This window comes from Artemia sp. Qi Xiang Cuo, chromosome 12 (assembly GCF_049724085.1).
Source record: "Artemia sp. Qi Xiang Cuo chromosome 12, ASM4972408v1, whole genome shotgun sequence".
Lineage (NCBI taxonomy): Eukaryota > Metazoa > Arthropoda > Branchiopoda > Anostraca > Artemiidae > Artemia > Artemia sp. Qi Xiang Cuo.
The window spans coordinates 14,182,338-14,201,589 of record NC_142805.1 but is presented as its reverse complement, the minus strand read 5'-3'; the positions used below and the strand labels follow the sequence as shown (position 1 = coordinate 14,201,589).

Genomic DNA, 19,252 nt, shown 5'->3' with positions numbered 1-19,252 from the left:
TCTATATTTTTTGCCTGCAACTCTATCTCGGTTAAGCAAGTTCTCAAAATGTTCGGCCCATCTCGCTTTAGCTTTTGTCTGAAGGCGATTTAGACAACTTGGCACAGAAATGCACTCTTTTAAGCATCTGCCCCCACGCCCTCCAACACAATAAACCCAAGCATCTCCTTCAATACACTGATGTGCAACTATACATCTATAATTTCATGAAAAATAAAGTGAATCCATTTTAGTTAAACCAAGGATTAAGATATCCAAATTAACAGCTTATCTTGTTTGGACTATGTGACTTTTCAGGAATGAATGTGCCACCATGCGGCGTTAAATCCTCTGCAAGTGGGACGCTCAACATATAATTTTTTGATTCTTTTAATCCAGTGGCTATCTCAGAGTTTTTAATCGATAGCAACTTAATCCCTCCTTGGGGCAAAATTGTAGTTTTGTGCTACAACATGGCAGAAAACACTTAGCAAAATCTTTTAGGTAACTTAAAAAGGGTACTATAGCTTTTAATTTCCGTTCTAATGAGCCTTCTCCCAATGTTCTAGGACACTCGCTTTGACATGATCGCCCCCGTAAAAAAAAAAAAATACAAATAAACACGCATCCGTGATATTTCTTCTGGGAAAATTTTTTAGATAGGAGCTTGAAACCTCTGCAGTAGTCCTCTGATATGCTGAACCTAATGGTGAGATTATCCCATTAAAAGTGCTTGTCTTTTTGGGGGGTATTCCCCCTTTTTCGAAAATGGGACATATTTTCTCAGGCTCGTATCTTTTGATGGGTAACATTAATCTTGATGAATTTGAAACAGCACCATAAAAATCAGCATCAGCACAAAATCATATTCAACGATATACATATTTCTTTTCATTCCTGTTTGATAGCAAGATAATAAGGTAATAATCTTACATAATTTTACTCATTCCATTATTGTTTTTACACTGTTGAATGCAGTGGTCGATCCAGGGGGTGGGCAACGGGGGCGCCCCCCCCCCCCTAACATGGTCTAAAGTAGTGTAATTTGCTTAATTAGCGCAAGTTTGCGTTAAATAAACTTGCCCCTAACGCAAGTTTATCGGATCAACTTATTTTGCGTCCCCCCCCCTAAGAAAAGCCCTGGTTGAATGTCAATCAATGGTAGTTCTTTTCTCTAGCTACAGCAATCAGGATACACTTGCTGGGGCTCCATGACTATCGTTAACGAATCAGCTTTCTATTTGAATGATTTTTTCCTTTACCAAGTTTTCGAAACTCTTTTTCTTTTTTCCGCTTTCAAAGGGGACTGAGAAGAGGAGCATTCAAGCGGGTATTTTTAAATTTAAATTGAGTTTTTTAAATTTAAATTGAGTATTTTTTGGCTCATCTTCTGCTAAATTCACACGTTCCTTATTTTTGAAATTCGCACCCACTAAGTGTTAAAAGTGAATAATGGCATAAGGAGGTAATTTCCATTTAAAATTGAGTTCACAGATTTTTCTACTTTTTTAAGACACTCATGGTTGTGAAAGTTCTCATGGTTGTGAAAGTTCTCTAATATGAATTGATTAAATTTTGATGGCTGACGATCAAGGCTGAATCCAGAGGTGTTATGGTATTTGAATTCTCCCCTCCCCCAAAAAATGTTTATCTGACTCGTAAAAACGTAACACAATGCATATAAACGATTTTTGATGCGTTTTATAAGATTTTATACCCCCCCCCCCCAAAAAAAAAAACCTCCCCAAACACAAATCCTAGATGAAGCTCTGCTCACGATGCTACTTTGTGGTGTTGACATTTACGGTAAAAGCTTTTTATTCAAACCCACATTAAGAGACTAGCTCATGTGCCTAAAACCAATTCAAAAGTATTTAAATACAAAACTTCAATACATTATTCAACTTATCCAATTTCCAGAAAATTGCAAAAAGGCGCACTCTGTGTTTGCATCACCAGTGTCCCAAAACCATACAGATCGTGGCATAGAATCGAGCATTGAACCTTGTAACACCCCGAAAGTAGAGCAAAGGTTGTAATGCTGCCAATGACAACAAACCGACGCTTGAGTTGTTACCTTGGCAGCGTTAGAGGAAATTGAGACAAAATAATTGCTTCAAGGCTCGGTACGTCGGGGGTATTCTGCCCTTACGGAAAGAAAATCACCTTCACATTTTTTCTGTTTTCTCCCAACCCTACATTTCAAATAAAACCGTTTTTGGGGGTACTTTCATTGATAAATGCCTTTTTTCAATTTTTTCTTTGAAAAGATTGAAAAAAGACAAATTTTTCACCACTAAATTTTGAAGAATATATTTCTAGAGTAAACATAAATTAAACTGAACATCAAAGATAGAAATCACAGGTACTGTATTGGATGAATCAAAAGTGTTATTTTGTCTTTTTTCCATTTTCAATCAAAAAATTATTCCAAAAATGATTCACCCGTCTTAAAAAATCTATGCACAAAAGGGATTTAACTTTGGACCAGTAATTTAATTTTGGACTAGCATTATCTAAATAAACCCGTTTTGAGGCAAAAACTTGAAATAAAACGTCCTATAGAAGCCCAAGTTGCTATCGAATGTGACTAATCACAGAGCTTCGCTCCTATAACATTACACAGAATAAATAATCGCTTCTAGAACCTTACTTTCCTTAATATTTAGTTAAACCCACACAACAAGCAAAAAAGGGAATGGGAAAATATTTACGTACCCTTCAGCAAAAACGCTCTAATATGCACGAAAATCGCTCATTTTTCTCTTCAACAATTTTAACAAATAAACAACTGTCCGATTCAACAGTACTTGAAAGGTAATTTAGCATCCGCTTCGGACAAAAATCTCCGAAATCTGGAGTACCATTGTCCGATATCTGATCCTGTCAGTTTTATCAATGCTGTCGGAAAACCAATTTTAACCAGAGTCTGAAATGCTTACTCTCGACTCCAGAAAGCGTTCCCGTTTCAAATACAAATAATCAACCTCGACGAACCTGACGAAATACCCAACAAACATTTAATCAATGGGCAAACTGAATTCGATTCTTATTGACCCGTTTGTGCTTACCATTGTGCACATCCAGAGTTCCGTGATTGGTCCCAGTTACCGTGTCATAATTGTAAATCTTGGTTCCATTGCTGATGGCGATAGAGCGGGCATCAGGAGACAGTGCAACTTGTGTAGGAAGATCAGCAAAAGGCCACTCGCCTGTCTTTAGAAGGTAAGGCTCTTGTCCTTTCTCGAATTCAACTAAAATTTAATATGATATACTTAGTCGCAAAAAAAAATTCGCAAAAACTCAGAATTGTTTTATTAATCTGAGCTCAAAACTATGGGGGTACTTGTCTGTTAAACGAAACACATCCAAGAAGCGAAGTTAGGTTAATCCTAATGAAATATACCAAAAAAAATTATGGAAAATACAACAAAGAATTATGGAAAGCAGGCCGCCCAGAACGCATTATATTAAATGCCTAACCCCTAATCTAAGCTAATCCCTAACCAACTCTAATTACTTGAGTGTGTTTCGTTTAACAGACATGTATCACTATGGGTTTTATGGACAGTTTTATCAGGATTTTCAAGGAGTTCAATCAGTAAGACGAAATGTAAGATGACCTCAGCACAACCCTGTAAAAAAAAACATTTTTTATCATTGTTTCAGATTTCTAAAAAAAAAAACTATACAGCAAAAACAGCTTTTACGTTCTAAAGCAGACATTTCTCAGCTCAACCTCTTTTTTCTCAAGTTACTTGTTTCGGCTTTCTATGTTTAGTAGATCACATATCAAATGCATATCGATACATTGTTTACATCAATGCACATCAAAGTTTTGAGCCTTGTTGTAATAAACAAACTAAAATATATGGCACTATGGTAACTAAGACAGCCTGTTTTTTTAACCTCAAACCTATGCAGCTAAATCAATTCCCGCATATCATACGTTTTATTTTATCCTAAGACCTTTAAAAGTTTATTTTTTTGTTGGTTATAATTTTTGGAGGCATATACTTAAAATGCACCTCAGCTCTTTATGCTTAAAATGCACTTTAGCTCTTTATGCTTAAAACGCACCTTAAATCTTTATACTTAAAATGCACCTCAGCTCTTTATGCTTAAAATGCACTTCAGCTCTTTATGCTTAAAACGCACCTTAACTCTTTATGCTTAAAATGCACCTCAGCTCTTTATGCTTAAAATGCACTTCAGCTCTTTATGCTTAAAACGCACCTTAACTCTTTATTCTTAAAATGCACCTCAGCTCTTAATGCTTAAAATGCACTTCAGCTCTTTATGCTTAAAACGCACCTTAACTCTTTATGCTTAAAATGCACCTCAGCTCTTTATGCTTAAAATGCACCTCAACTCTTTCCTGATCTCTCTGTTTTCATTTCTCTTTACAGAGCGACATGTCAATTTAGAGAAATAGACCAGCATTAAGCCATTAAGCCTGTGGTGGCAGTTGTGGTGGTAGCAGTAGGGTTTTTCTTGTTCATATATGTTTCCTGTTTTAGGCTGGGCAACTGTCCAGCCTAACAAAACAAAGTTACCCTCCCCCCTAACCCCAGCTCACCCCCCAGCTGAAATATAGTTTCTTCAAAAATATTGTCAAAACTAAGATAAGCCTGCACAATTCTAGCATCCAGAGAAACGCTTTAGTTTCCTTTAGTATATCTCTGCCTTTATGGTACTATATGGCTCATTTTTCAGTTTTCACTGTCATTCACACTTGATTTGGGAACATTGGCTCCAACTATGCCCCCCCCTCCCGGATTAGAGATCAAATAATAACAGTAGGGGTATAGTCTATACAAAAAAAAATGTTTACAAAAGAATAACACCAAAACAACACTTAATAAACACTACATAAACACAAAAACCCTTAAATAACACTAAAATAAAAGAATAACACTAAATCCTGAACTTTACATTATATTTGAAAAATAACATCAAATCACCACTTGAGAGAAGCTGGTTTCGTGAAAAATGTTAATTTTTTACGTGACTGGATTCTTTCAATGACATAAAAAAACATACAACATGCAATACGACAGAAACAATAGTTCTATGACAATCAACCTGATAAGAGATAGCACCTTATAGCATAATTGCGCCTCCGGGGTTCTGTGACAAATTTGTCCCCTTTGGAGGGATGGAAGGAGGTATTCTGGCGAGCGATTAAGGTCGTTCCCTTTCAACGGCATAGTAATCCCATAATAGAGCATAGTATTAAATTCTAAGTTCTAATAAGCTTGATAAAAAGAGCTATGTATGGGTATGTATGTATTCGATTATCGACGCGTCTTGACTACTAAGTTCCTTGTGTCGGCCCTGCAGTGTATTGCTACAAGTGAGATCAAAATCTAAGTCTGGTTTTACCTAGCTGAGATCTAACCCACTGCGTCACCTCAGGACGATAAAGAGCTATAATAACGCATTTTACCGGTTTAAATTTTTGTGCTAGTTTCAACGTGGCAATCACTGATCATTTAAGACTTCCTTGATACTAGTAAGCACTACAAGGTTACTGCTGATACTAAACAACCAAGTTTTGGAAACCTTTCTATCGATTTTTCAACGTTATTTTGTGTTGCTATTTCAAAATTTATCTTATTAAGATAATCATCAAAATCCCTCTCATTATCAAAGTATTTCAGGAATTTACATTTTCCTGCTATGTATAATTATCATTTACTGTCAACAGATATTAACAAGATATTAGCAGTGGCACCAATTTACCGAAATTAAGTGGGGTGGGGGCAACAATTTATATTTCAAATTCTTGGGGCGGAGGTGATTTTTTGGTACTTGTTAATTATTCAGAACACACTCAAGAATTTTAATCTGAATGTAAGATCTGAGAAAACCGGTTTCATAGCCATAAAGACAAGTGATGGGTGACAGAATGCATTGGACTTATATAATTTGGGCTGTATGTTTGTACTTTAGGGGGGGGGGGGTCGGTAAAGTATTTGAAAAGCGTGAAGTTAGAAAACAATTCCTAGTTCATAATATGCAGAATAATTGCAGCCAACATATTTTGCATGCAGACCCGCTATACTTTATCCCACCCACCACCCCTAATGTGCAAATATATAGCCCAAATTATATAAGTCCAATGCGTTCTGCCACCTGTCACTTGTCTTTATGGCTATGAAACCGGTTTTCTCAGATCTTACATTCAGATTAAAATTCTTGAGTGTGTTCTGAATAATTAACAAGTACCAATTTTTTCTATGAAATTACCGAAATATGCCATTTTTCAAAAAAAAAAAAAATATAAAAAAAGGTATTAACAAAATCTAGGTTTTGAAATCCAGGATGTCAGGTAATTCAAGGCGAAATTTAACCCCCCCTCCCCTAACTGACACCAATGGATATTAATTTATTTTTCTTGTAGACTGTCAAGTACTCAAACCGGCTGTGTTTTCTTTACTCTTGTATCCTGTTTGTTTGAGTGCCATAAATTGTGAAGGAGTGAACCATAGATTTAATGCTTGAATAGACACTAAGGCAAAGCCGTGCCCAGAGGGGGGAGGGGGGCTAGGGTGTTTGACCCCCACCCCCCATGAAATGTTTGTCTGACTCGTAAAAACGTAACAAAGATAGATATAAACAAATTTTGTATGCTTTTCTTTAGTTTTTTTTTTTTTTTTTAAAACGCCCTCCGAAAAAGATCCTGGGTATGGCCTTGCACTAAGGAATATAGAAAAAAAAACTTCTAAAAAAACATCGCTTTAAAAATGGACTGAACAGGAAAAAATACATTTTTTGGTTCTAAAGAATACTTTTAATATACGTATTTCAAAATTTTATGAATATTTTGAATGTTGTGAACTCTTTTACTCAAACTTGTAAATATTTAAAATGCGCACCACGTTTAAATTTTTAGAAAATTTTTACAAGTTTTGGTTCACAACATTCAGAAAATTTTTGAAAATTTAGGAATTTTATTGACCCGCAGAGTGGATTGGTCTCTATGGTGTCCGGGTTCGATCCCATCTGCAACAGGGTTGGGCGGCAAGCTTATTACCTGTCCCTCCAAAAAGAGCCGGCAGCTGAGCCGTCGACATCATATCAATGGCTCTGGAAGATTTTTATGATTCGTTTTAAGAATTTTACAAGAACAAATTCTTGAATCCTGATCCAGAAACCTTGTGTAAAAAATCTTACCACAAACGACATAAAACCTCCAAGTGATCTTCAACAATAATTTGTTCAAAACTCCAAGCTACCATGTACATGCCCACAGAGGGACTTGAGTCAAGTCATCAACACTACTTTGGGTCAGTTGTTTAGTAATTATTTTGCTTTAACTTCTGAAGCGACTATATATTTCAGATTTTTCTCGACATTTTTATCTTTAACTGTAGTTTCGAAAGTCAAAACACTGACATTCAAAAGGACTCGAATAGAACGTCGTTCGGACCGTTTGCTGTAAGAGCAAATAGATGTTTTGGACGATATTTGTAGTGCTTTCTTCCTGGACAACCTTTTCCAGAGAATTCAATTATTTGTCAAGAACTGTCAAGTATAAGCAGTGGTTTAATTTGTCAACATGGATAGCGGATATGAGACTATAGTATTGAAGTATTTTCCTTCAGTACTGTATTAATTATCAAGGCAATATCCAGGGCGTCCAAGGTTTGTTAAAAATTTTACTATTTTCTTGAACCCTAGTTCAAAAACGTTGAGCAGAAGAAACTTACCACGAACATCATAGAACCTCCAAGTTTTATCTTTCGAAACTGTCACAGCTCGACTAGTATCGCTTGAGAAGTCGAAGCCCAAAACCCCAGACGAATGTCCTTTCAGTTCAAAAGCCCGGACAACCTTTTCAAAATCTCCAGACTTGTTAAGACACACTTGAAGCACTTTCACATCTGGTGTAAAGCCTAAAAAAGAAGGTTTTGATAAATAGAATGGCTTTGTTCCCGTTACTGAATATTTCAATTTTGCTAAAACAGTTATTGTCAAACAGCTATACCCAAGTCGATAATTTTAAATGGGAGTATTTGGGAGGGGGATAATACTTCACTCAAGCTGATACAAGATCCCCTTGGTATAATAACGGAGAAAGCGTAGTACGGAATACGCCTACTTCCCGTGTTCAATCCGCTTTAAAATTACCAATGTAGTCAACAGTAATGTTATCCGTACGAAATCAATTAAACGTCCAGTAACGGCCCCTGGTCTTAGTTGATTTTATCGTAAAGTTTTGCAATGGCTAGAACATTTTCAAATAAAAATTTCAAACTATATAATAAATAATCGCGGACATCCCGTAACGGCCCCTGGTCTTAGTAGACTTTATCCTAAAGATATGCAATGGCTAGCACATTTCCAAATACAAATTTTAAACTATATAATAAATAATCACAGACGTCCCGTAACGGCCCCTGGTCTTAGTGGATTTTCAAACAGTTCGTGGCAACTGTAAGTAAGGAGCGACCCGGCTCAATGGTAACCGAAACTCTAAAAAAACTGAATTTTGGTACCAATAGATACATCAAAAGAATCAGATTTTAATTCTGATTTCAAATATATAAGTTTCATCAAGTTTAATCTTACCCATCAAAAGTTACGCGCCTGAGAAAATTTGGCTGATTTTCGAAAAAAGGAGGAAAGACCCCTTAAAAGTTATAGAACCTTAATGAAATTCACACCATCATATTCAGCGTATCAGAAAACCCTACTGTAGAGGTTTCAAGCTCCTATCTACAAAAATGTGGAATTTTGCATTTTTTGCCAGAAGAAAGATCACGGGTGCGTGTTTATTTGTTTGTTGTTGTTTTTTTTCCTCAGGGGTGATCGTATTGACCCAGTGGTCCTAGAATATCGTAGGAGGGCTGATTGGAACGGAAATTAAAAGTTCTAGTGCCCTTTTTAAGGGGCAATTAGGCCCCCTCCCACGCTCTTTTTTTTCTCAAAGTCACCCAATTAAAATTTTGAGATAGCTATTTTGTTCAGCATAGTCGAAAATCTAATAAATATGTCTTTTACGATGACTTAATCCCCCACAGTTCCCATGGGGAAGGGCTGCAAGTTACATTGCTTACATATTGTATTGGTTATTGGGAAGTATACAGACATTTTCAGGAAGATTTTTTTGCTCGTTGGGGGGGGGGGCGCTGGAGGATGGGGTTACTCGGGAGAATCTTTCCGTGGAGGATGTTTCTTTGGGGTAAGGGACATTTCTATGAAGGGGACGCCGGATTTCCAAGCATTATTTAAAAAATGATTAGAAATTAAATTTAAAAAACAAGTTTTTTCAACTGAAAGTAAGAAGCAACATTAGAACTTAAAATGAACAGAAATTATTAAATTTTTTTTTAACTTTTAACGTAAAGAGCGTGGTATTGACTAAGGGGAAAACTCCCTCATATACGTAATAACATATACGTAATAAAAAAAAAACAATAAAAAAAAACAAGCGATACGGCTCAATAGTAGGCCTAATCGAAACTTTTAAAAACGGAACTTTAATGTCAATAAATGTATCAAAAGAATGGGCTTATAATGCTGATTCTAAATATATAAATTTTATTAAGTTTAGTATTACTCATCAAAGGCTACGAGCCTGAGAAAATTTACCTGATTTTTTAAAGAGGGGGAAACATCCCCTAAAAGTGAAAACAATTTAATGAAAATCACACCGTCAGATTCAGCGTATCAGAAAACCCTATTACATAGGTTTCAAGCTCATATCTGCAAATATCTGCAACTTTGTATTTTTTGCCAAAAGAAAAATATACGAATATAGAAGTTCGTTACGAAAGTTAATTTGTAAATTACGTCAGAACCAAATTTAGAGACAACCATTTAGGAAAAGAAAAGTAAAATTTGTATGCAAATTTTGTTTACTTATTCAATGACGGTGAGCCAAAATAAAAGCGACATTAAAACTTAGAACGAACAGAAATTATTCTGTATCTGAAAGGGCCTGTCTCCTCCTCAACGCCCCACTCTTTACGCTAAAGTTTGGCTTTTTATCAGAACTCTACTTTTTTAAACAACAAAAAACTTTAGCGTAAAGAGCGGGGCGTTGAGGAAGGGACACCCCTTTCATATACAGAATAATTTCTGGTCGTTTTAAGTTTTAATGTCGCTCCTTACTTTCAGTTTAAAAAACTTTTTTTTTATTTAATATCCTAAAGATTTGCAACGGCTAGCACATTTTCAAATACAAATTTTAAACTATATAATAAATAATCGCATACTAGATGGGACAATATGACGGACACAAGTACTACTCTGGGTAGCTGCAGGAATTTTCATTTTACCAAAGCATTGGTGACATTGACTCAACCCCATTTCGGATAATGGAACGATTTATGCTGTTTTATTCTGATGTGAGCAATAAGTTATTGATCAAGTATTGTTAAATCAAATCGAGAATTAATGTGTTAAAACCCGATTACGGATGAAAACTGAGAGCTTTTAATGGGTGTAAGAGGCAGTAGTGCAGATGCTTAAATAAACCTCTTCTCAGTATCATTACTGTGGCTGGATTTGGCTATATGAGTTTGATTAAATATTTTAGAACCAAAAGACAGTGAGAACGAAATTTGATTATCGGAATTTTTGCTTAGAAAGAGACTTAAGGGTTTCCTCTTAAGTATTTCTCCTTACTTAAAGGGAAGCTTACACAGCCAAATACTGCATATCTTAAAAAAAATGGGAAAATTAGAATTTAATTTTCAAAGAAACAGACTCTCATATGAAATTAGGTAGCTTTTGTTGCAGCAGGCACCAAATTATAAAAAAGAAGAGAAAATGATGAGTTGATTTTTGGGGATGAAAAAAAAAAAAAAAAAAAAGGCCATAAAAATATGGCACCAAACAGCTTAAGAATTTGTGAATGGTTGTCAAAAAAAAAAAAAAAAAGGCACCAAACAGTTTAAGAAATTGTGAATGGTTGTCTTAAAAAAAATCAACAAAAAACAATAAAAATGGCACCAAACAGATTAAGAAGTTGTGAATGGTTGTCTTTAAAAATCAACAACAAAAAATAAAATATGGCACCAAACAGATTAAGAAATTTTGAATGCTTGTCTTCAAAAAATCAACAATAAACCAAAAAATATGTTACCAAACAGATTAATAAATAGTGAATAGTTGTATTCAAAATATCAACAAAAACCCACAAAAATATGGCACCAAGCATCTTAAGAAGTTTTGAATGGTTGTCTTTAAAAAATGAACAAAAAACTAAAAATATGGTACCAAACAGATTAAGAAGTTGTGAATGGTTGTCTTTAAAAAATGAACAAAAAACCATAAAAATATGGCACCAAGCATCTTAAGAAGTCCTTTAATGGTATTTGGGAATAAAAAAATGTTGAAGTTTGAGTTTTTGCAAACAAACAGCGTTGTCAATTAAAACTAATTAGTTTTGTTTATATGTTTTTACGGTTCAACGTTACCACTCTGATGAAATGTGCTGCTTCCCTAAAAACTCCATAATTTTGTAAGAATCAAAAGCAAGTCTTGGAAAATTACGATAGAAGGTTTGAATAGAACTTTGGTGGATCCAGGGGGAGGGGGGGGGGGGCAAAAGCAGTGTTATAGTGATGTCCTTGGTACGTTAAAGAAAGTATCATCTAAGAAGCGATTTTTTACCCTATATCCACTACCTCGATCCTTGGTTTAGATGGTAAAAACTAAAACATTATAGGAATAACCTATTACAAGAATGATAGCGGCCAAATTTCACTGAACCTTTAAAAATGGAAACAACCAAAAAAAATGTTTTCTTTTTTTGTTTTTCGGACGCGACCGCAATCCAAACGCTGGCAAGATCACTTTGGACGGTAACTGAGATATGTTTTGCGGCAACACTGGTAAAAATGAAATAATCCCCTTTGCGATAATGGAATGATTTTACAACGATTTATTCCTAGGGGGGAATTCAATTATTTATCAAGAACTGTCAAGCATAAACAGTGGTTTAATTTGTTAACATGGGTAGCGGACGAGGCCGTATTCAAGATTTTTTTCGGGGGGTGTTTTACACAAGGATTTTTTTCGGGGGAGGAGGGGAGTACACAAAAAAAAAAAAATAAAAAACCCATAAAAAATTGTTTATATCCATTTTTATTACGTTTTTACAAGTCAGACAAACATTTCGGGGCGAAGGAGTATGTTTCAACCCCCCCCCCCTGGATACGGCCTTAATAGCGGATATGAGATTATAGTATTGAAGTATTTTCCTGAATTACTGTACCAATTATTAAGGGGGTATCAAAGGGAGATACAAGGTTTGATGCGTTTTTTCGTACCCCCCCCCTCCCCGAACAAGAATCCTGGACACGCCCTTGTTAATTATAGTCCTTGACGGTTTCAAGTAACGATCGGGAAGCGATAGAATGCACTAGATTAGCATTCTCGATACGTTGTTCAGATATGCCTGTAAAACCCTGCCTACTGATTTTAATTGAATTCGGATTTTTTATTTATTTTTTTTTTTTTTTTTGGTCACCTACCCAGCAAGCTACCATAGAAGTTACCAATTTTAGGCGACCAACCCCAGACAGATCAATACAAATCCAAGCCTTCCAAGTCCCAACTGTCGTCTACCCCCCGTCAGTCTAACGCCCATTATTTATATAATTTTCAGTGTTTCCACTTCTTCTAATTTTCCGGTAGATTTACCGAATTAAAAGTGAATCATTCGACAAACATTATTTTCGGCGTAACACCGGTAGATGGCTTTTAGACTGAGTCATCAATCGATTTCTTACTGAACATCGGCAAGATTTTACAGATTGTTTGGAAAGAAATGTGGCAACACTGGTGACTTTACTCTTGTTATTACCTTCTTGTTCTTTTGTAAACGTTGGTCTACTGTCACATAAGGGGTATAGAGAAGATACTATCCGAAAATCTTTCCAAGAGCTACACCCGTCGATTTTTTCCGGAAAATATGCTAGATCATTTTCAACAAATCAACTTTCTCGATAAATGGCTAAGAGAGCAAAATATTGACACTGAGACAAAATACAGCATTCTAGGAATGACGGCGGTCAGATTGCGCTGAAACTTTAAACGATAGAAGTAAACAAACAATTTGTTCCTCTTTTTTCATTCTAGGACAGGATTTCTTTGGAATTCCAAAAATAAACATCAAATAGCTAATTGGCCTATTTTCTCATATCTACGCAGTTGATATAATAAAAGATAAATAAAAAAGTACTGGAGTGTTGTAAACCTTATGCAAAGATATTAAATAAAATTAATTACACATGCAAGTGCTCTATTATATACGCAATAAACTTAATTAAAACAGATAAGAAAAAGTGAAATAACAAAATAAACTTTAATGGGGATTTTAACTTCAAAAATTATTTATGGAGACAAAGTTTAAGAACCTAAACTTCTAATTTTAAATTAGACCTGAAACTAGTACCAAACGAATCCTACTTGACATAGTAGCAGTGCTCAAGTCTAATTAGGTTTTTTTACCGAACAGGGAAAAAAATTCTTTTTTTTCCCTGTACGGTAAAATTAGGTTTTTTTTTTTTAATTAGGTTTTTTTTACTGAACAGGGAAAAACAATTATTTTTTCCCTGTTCGGTAAAATTAGTTTTTTTTTTTACAAAAATAGGTTTTTTTTTTTTTTACCGACTAGGGAAAAAAAATCTTTTTTCCTTTGTTCAGTAGAATTAGTTTTTTTTTAACGAACAGGGAAAAAAATTCTTCAAGGTCTTAAGGTTTGAACAGACACAACGAAAATCAGCGCAGATTTGTCTAATTCCGCGTCCAAACGGCATGAAAAGGAACAACGCCAATTTTCCAAAAAGAAAGGTTGAAGACGCTGGTTATGGACTAACAAACCACAAATTACTATCTGGGTTTAGTTTAGAACGCATAAACGATGTCAGAATAAAATTCTTTATTTCCTTGCACTGCCAGTCTCAAGATTCCCGTGCACTGTCAAGTCTTGACACTCTTCCCAGTCAACCTAAATTAGAGAAAAGAACATAACCCCACAATCCTACAAGAGAATGATTATTCCTATGTTTCTATTCTCTTAAACCTCCCCCCCCCTTTCCGAAATCTTTATGCGATTCGTAAAAACGTATCAATAACACGTATAAACAAATTTCTTATGCGTTTCTTAAAGTTTTGTTAATAAGTTATGTCATGTTAATAAGTTTTTTTTAATTCTTAGCTAATTTTCACTCACTTTTTTTTTATTCGACGCCTGCTACTACTAAAAACTGTATAATACGTACAAATGAACGAATATACGAATAACAAAGAGAATATACGTACGTATATTCTCTTTAATTATTTGCTTCCCAACTGTTTTGCAATGTACGAGGCTCAGCGTATTCAGCCCCTGCTAACCTCTATTCGGGTAAAATGATACATTACTCTCTAAGGTTTTTCTATTGGGTGTCTCAAAATCATAAAATTTTTAGAGCAGTTACCATATTTTTTCAGTTCTGAACCATGAAAATATCTAAGCAATGCTAATTAGTTAAAAAAAAACATTTATTCCATATTTTCAACCCCCCAAAAAACCTAGGCTTCCTAAACTCAGACCCTCTCTATGTATATCAGTACTAAACAGTTCTACCGGTTTTAAGAAGATCTGCTGAATTTCTAACCCATATCCCGACAAAACAAGAACTAAACAAAACTACCGAAAATCTACAAAAATCTCTGAATCCCCGGAAAAATGTACTTAGTGGTCATTTTTAAACAATTTGAAGTTTTTTTTATTCAACCTTGACAAAATTGGTCGAAGAAATCCCACAGTTCTTCCTGGAACCGTATCTGGTTTCTATGGATTTGATCTTTGAGCTTTTTGAAAGTCCTGCTTTAGAGCACCACTTTCCACCACCTGAAGTACATATTAGAAAAACAAACGTGGCATAGAGTTCTACTGCACTTGACACACTTCCGCCACGCTTAGCCCTCGTCACCTGGTGTGCGTGATTCCTGAAAGCGGGCGCCTGATCTGGTGCCACCAAGCTTAGACCGCGCCACCTGATGTACGTGATTCCTGAAAGTGGGTGCCCGATCTGGTGCTTTATTTGCAAATTCTTCGTACATTTCCTAAAACACAATACAAAACCAAAAACAGTCTTAATGAGAATTTTACCAAACCAGCCATCCACTGATTTTCAGCCAAAAAATGACAAGGTTAAAAAGATTGTTTCTTGTTTTTAAAAAAAGTTTAAAATGAAAAATGGAAACACTGGCTAATAGTAATAAATTTGCTCAGACAAAAATGATTAGTGTAAGACAAACTCGGTCAATAAGATTGGGTTGGTATAGGGTAATGAACCTAACAATAGACCTGATCTGCTTCATTTCATAGGCAGCGCGCTAGCGCTGCCTAAGTAAAGAACGATGTGGGCATAGAACGATGTAGTTACTTACTACATCTAAGTAACTTCGATGTGGACTGAAGAAGTCAGTGCCTGACTTCTTCAGTCAGGCACTTCGTATCGAAGGAGTTGTCGTAGAAACATCGAAAAGGGCTCATTCGATTGGAATTGGAGCGGCTAGTGCTCTTTTTAATAGTCGAAAGTGATTGGAGGGCAACTAGCCCCCCCCACGCCCCTCCGTCCCCCACCCACATCCAATCCAAATTTTGAGACAGCCATTTTTTTCAGCGTAGTTGAATTCCAGATAGAAAATATGTTTCTGAGGAAGACACTCCCCCACTACCATTGGGGCAGGGGTTTTAAGTTATGCCCTGAGGGCATACAAGAACGATGTTGGCGCAATGTATTATTTATTATTTTTTTTTCCTTTAGAGAAAGGCACTTCATATGGAAGGGGTCGTCGTAGAAACTTCAAAAGGGGCTCATTCGCTTGGAAATTGAGAGTACTAGTGCCCTTTTTGATAGTCGAAAGTGACTCGAGGACAACAAGCGTCCCCTCCGCGTCCCGCAGTCCCCCCAACACCACCAATCACAATTTTGAAATAGCCTGGTTGCTCAGCGTAGTTGATTTCCAGATATAAAATATGTTTTTGAGGAGGACAATCCCCCACAACCCTCGGGGCAGGGGTTTTAAGTTATGCCCTGAGGGCATATAAGAACAATGTTGGCACAATGTACTATGTATTTTTTTTCCTTTAGAGCAGGGCACTTCATATGGAAGGGGTCGTTGTTGAAACTTCAAAAGGGGCTCATTCAATTGGAAATTGAAAGTACTAGTGCACTTTTTAATAGTTGAAAGTGATTGGAGGGCAATTAGACCCCCCCCGTGCCCATCATTCCCTCAAACATATCCAATCAAAATTTTTAGATAGCCATTTTGTTCAGCGTAATTGACTTCCAGATAGAAAACATATTTTTGGGGAGGAAACTACCCCACAACCCTCAGGGCAAGGGTTTTAAGTTATACCCTGGGGGTATATAAGGTTTTTTATAGAAGGTGTTGTCGTAGAAACTTCAAAACAGGCTCATTCGATTGGAAATTCGAAGGGCTAGTACCCTTTTTAATAGTCGAAAGTAATTGGAGGGCAACTAGCCCCCTCCCCCCCGCCCCTCAATACCCCCAACACATCCAATCAAAATTTTGAGATAGTAATTTTGTTCAGCGTAGTTGATTTCCAGATAGAAAATATGTTTTTAAGGAGGCCACTCCCCACAACCCTCAGGGCAAGGGTTTTAAGCTATGCCCTGAGGGCATATAAGGTTTTTATAGAAGGCGTGGTCGTAGGAACTTCAAAAAAGGCTCATTCGATTGGACATTCAAAGGGATAGTGCCCTTTTAAATACTCGAAAGTGATTGGAGGGCAACTAGCCCCCCCCCCCATGCCCACCTTTCCCCCAAACACATCCAATCAAAATTTTTAGAGAGCCATTTTGTTCAGCGTAATTGATTTCAAGATAGAAAATATATTTTTGAGGAGGACACTCCCCCAAAACCCTCGGGGCAAGGGTTTTAATTTATGCCCTGAGGGCATATAAGAACGATGTTGGCACACTATACTATCTATTATTTTTTTTTCCATTAGAGCTTGGTAATTCATATGGAATGGGTGGTCGTATAAACTTCAAAAGGGGCTCATTCGATTGGAAATTGAAAGCTATAGTCGTTTTTTTAATTTTTGAAAGATATTGGAGGGCAACTAGCCCCCCCCCCACGCCCCTCAGTCCTCCCACCCCCGCCAATCAAAATTTTGGGATACCCAGTTTATTCAGCGAGGATGTTTTCCAGATAGAAAATATATTTTTGAGGAGGAAACTCCCCCACAGCCGTCAGGGCAAGGGTTTTAAGTTATGCGCTGGGGGCATATAAGGTTTTTAAAGAAGGCGTTGTCGTAGAAACTTCAAAAAAAGCTCATTCGATAGGAAATTCAAAGGGCTAGTGCCCTTTTTAACAGTCAAAAGTCATTGGAGGGCAACTGCCCCCCCCCCCACGCCGATCATTCCCCCAAACACATCCAATAAAAATTTTGAGATAGCCATTTTGTTCAGCGTAGTTTATTTTCAGATAGGAAATATATTTTTGAGGAGGACACTCCCTCACAACCCTCAGGGCAAGGATTATAAGTTATGGCCTTGGGGTATATAAGGTTTTTTATTGAAATCTGTGTCTTAGAAACTTGAAAAAGGGCTCATTCGATTTGAAATTCAAAGGGTTAGTACCCTTTTTAATAGTGAAAAGAGATTTGAGGTCAACTAACCCCCCTCTCACGCCCACCATTTTCCAAAACACATCCAATCAACATTTTTAGACAGCCATTTTATTCAACGTAGTTGAAAGTTTTGGAAATTAGGTATTTAAAGATCACAACCTCTCCCCCCACAGCCCTCAGGGCAAGGATTGTAAGTTATGCCCTGGGGCATATAAAGTTTTTATTGAAAGTGTTGTCGTAGAAACTTCAAAAGTGCTCATTCAATTGGAAATTAAAAGGGCTAGTGCCTTTTTTAATAGTTGAAAGTGATTGGATAGCAACTAACGCCCCTCTCATGCCCACCATTTTCCAAAACACATCCAATCAAAATTTTGAGATATATGCATTTTGTTCAAAGTAGTTGAACTTTCTGGAAATTAGGTATTTTAGGATGATAACCCCCTCAGAGCCCTCAGTGTAAGGGTTGTAAGTTATGCCCGGGGGCATATAAGGTTTATATAGAAAGTTGTTGAATAAATCATAGGCAGCACGATCGCGTTGCCTAAGTAAAGAACGGGACACTCGAGAACGAGACAAGGAACGGGGACTAAGTAAAAAGGAGGACACTCCCCCACAACCCTCAGGGCAAAGGTTTTAAGTTATGCCCTGGGGGCACATAAGAATGATGTTGGCACAATGTATTATTTATTAATTTTTCCCTTTTGAGCAGGGCACTTTGTATCGAAGAAGCTGTCGTAGAAACTTCGGAAAGTACTCATTCAATTGGAAATTGGAGTGGCGTGTGCCCTTTTTAATAGTAGAAAGTGATTGGAAGGCAACAAAAACCCCTCTCACACCCACCAAATACCCGAACACAACCCATCGAAATTCTGAGATACCCATTTTGTTCAACGTAGTTGAAAGTTCTGGAAATTTGGTCTTACAGGATGACAATCACCCTAACAGACCTTAGGCTAAGGGTTGTAATTTATGCCCTGGGGGCATATAAGGTGTTTATAGAAAGCATTGTCGTTTCCAAAAGGGCTCATTCAATTGAAAATCGAAAGACCTAGTGCCCTTTTTAATAGTTGAAAGTGATTGGAAGTCTTGACATTTTCAAACAGTTCGTGGTAACGCATTGTAAGTAAGGAGCGACCCGGCTCAATGGTAACCGCAACTCTAAAAAACGGAATTTTGATACCAATAGATACATCAAAAGAATCAGATTTTAATGCTGATTTCAAATATATAAGTTTCATCTAGTTTAGTTTTACACATTAAAAGTTACGTGCCTGAGAAAAGTTGGTTGATTTTAGAAAAAAGGCAGAAAGACCCCCTCAAAGTTATAGAACCTTAATAAAAATCACACCATCATATTCAGCGTATCAGGGAACCCTACTGTAGAGGTTTCAAGCTCCTATCATCAAAAATGTGGAATTTTGCATTTTTTGCCTGAAGAAAGATCACGGATGCGTGTTTATTTGTTGTTGTTTTTTCCCAGGGATGATCGTATCGAACCAGCGGTCCTAGAATATCGTGGGAGGGCTCATTGGAACGGAAATTAAAAGTTCTAGTGCCCTATTTAAGTGACAAAAAAAATGGAGGGCAACTTGGCCCCCTACCACGCTCATTTTTTTCAAAAAGTCACCCGATCAAAATTTTGAGATAGCCATTTTGTTC

General features: G+C 36.6%; 1 protein-coding gene across 1 annotated transcript in view; it reads right to left on the bottom strand.

Moving 5' to 3' along the window:
• LOC148945810 (transducin beta-like protein 2) overlaps nt 1-19,252 on the bottom strand; it is a 208,088-nt gene that overhangs the window by 28,517 nt on the left and 160,319 nt on the right. The window contains exons 5-6 of the mRNA XM_089098105.1: nt 7,695-7,880; nt 3,051-3,233 (exon numbers count right to left, since the gene is read on the bottom strand). Coding sequence (XP_088954231.1) covers nt 3,051-3,233; nt 7,695-7,880 — 369 coding nt within the window. The remainder of the gene's footprint in view (nt 1-3,050; nt 3,234-7,694; nt 7,881-19,252) is intronic.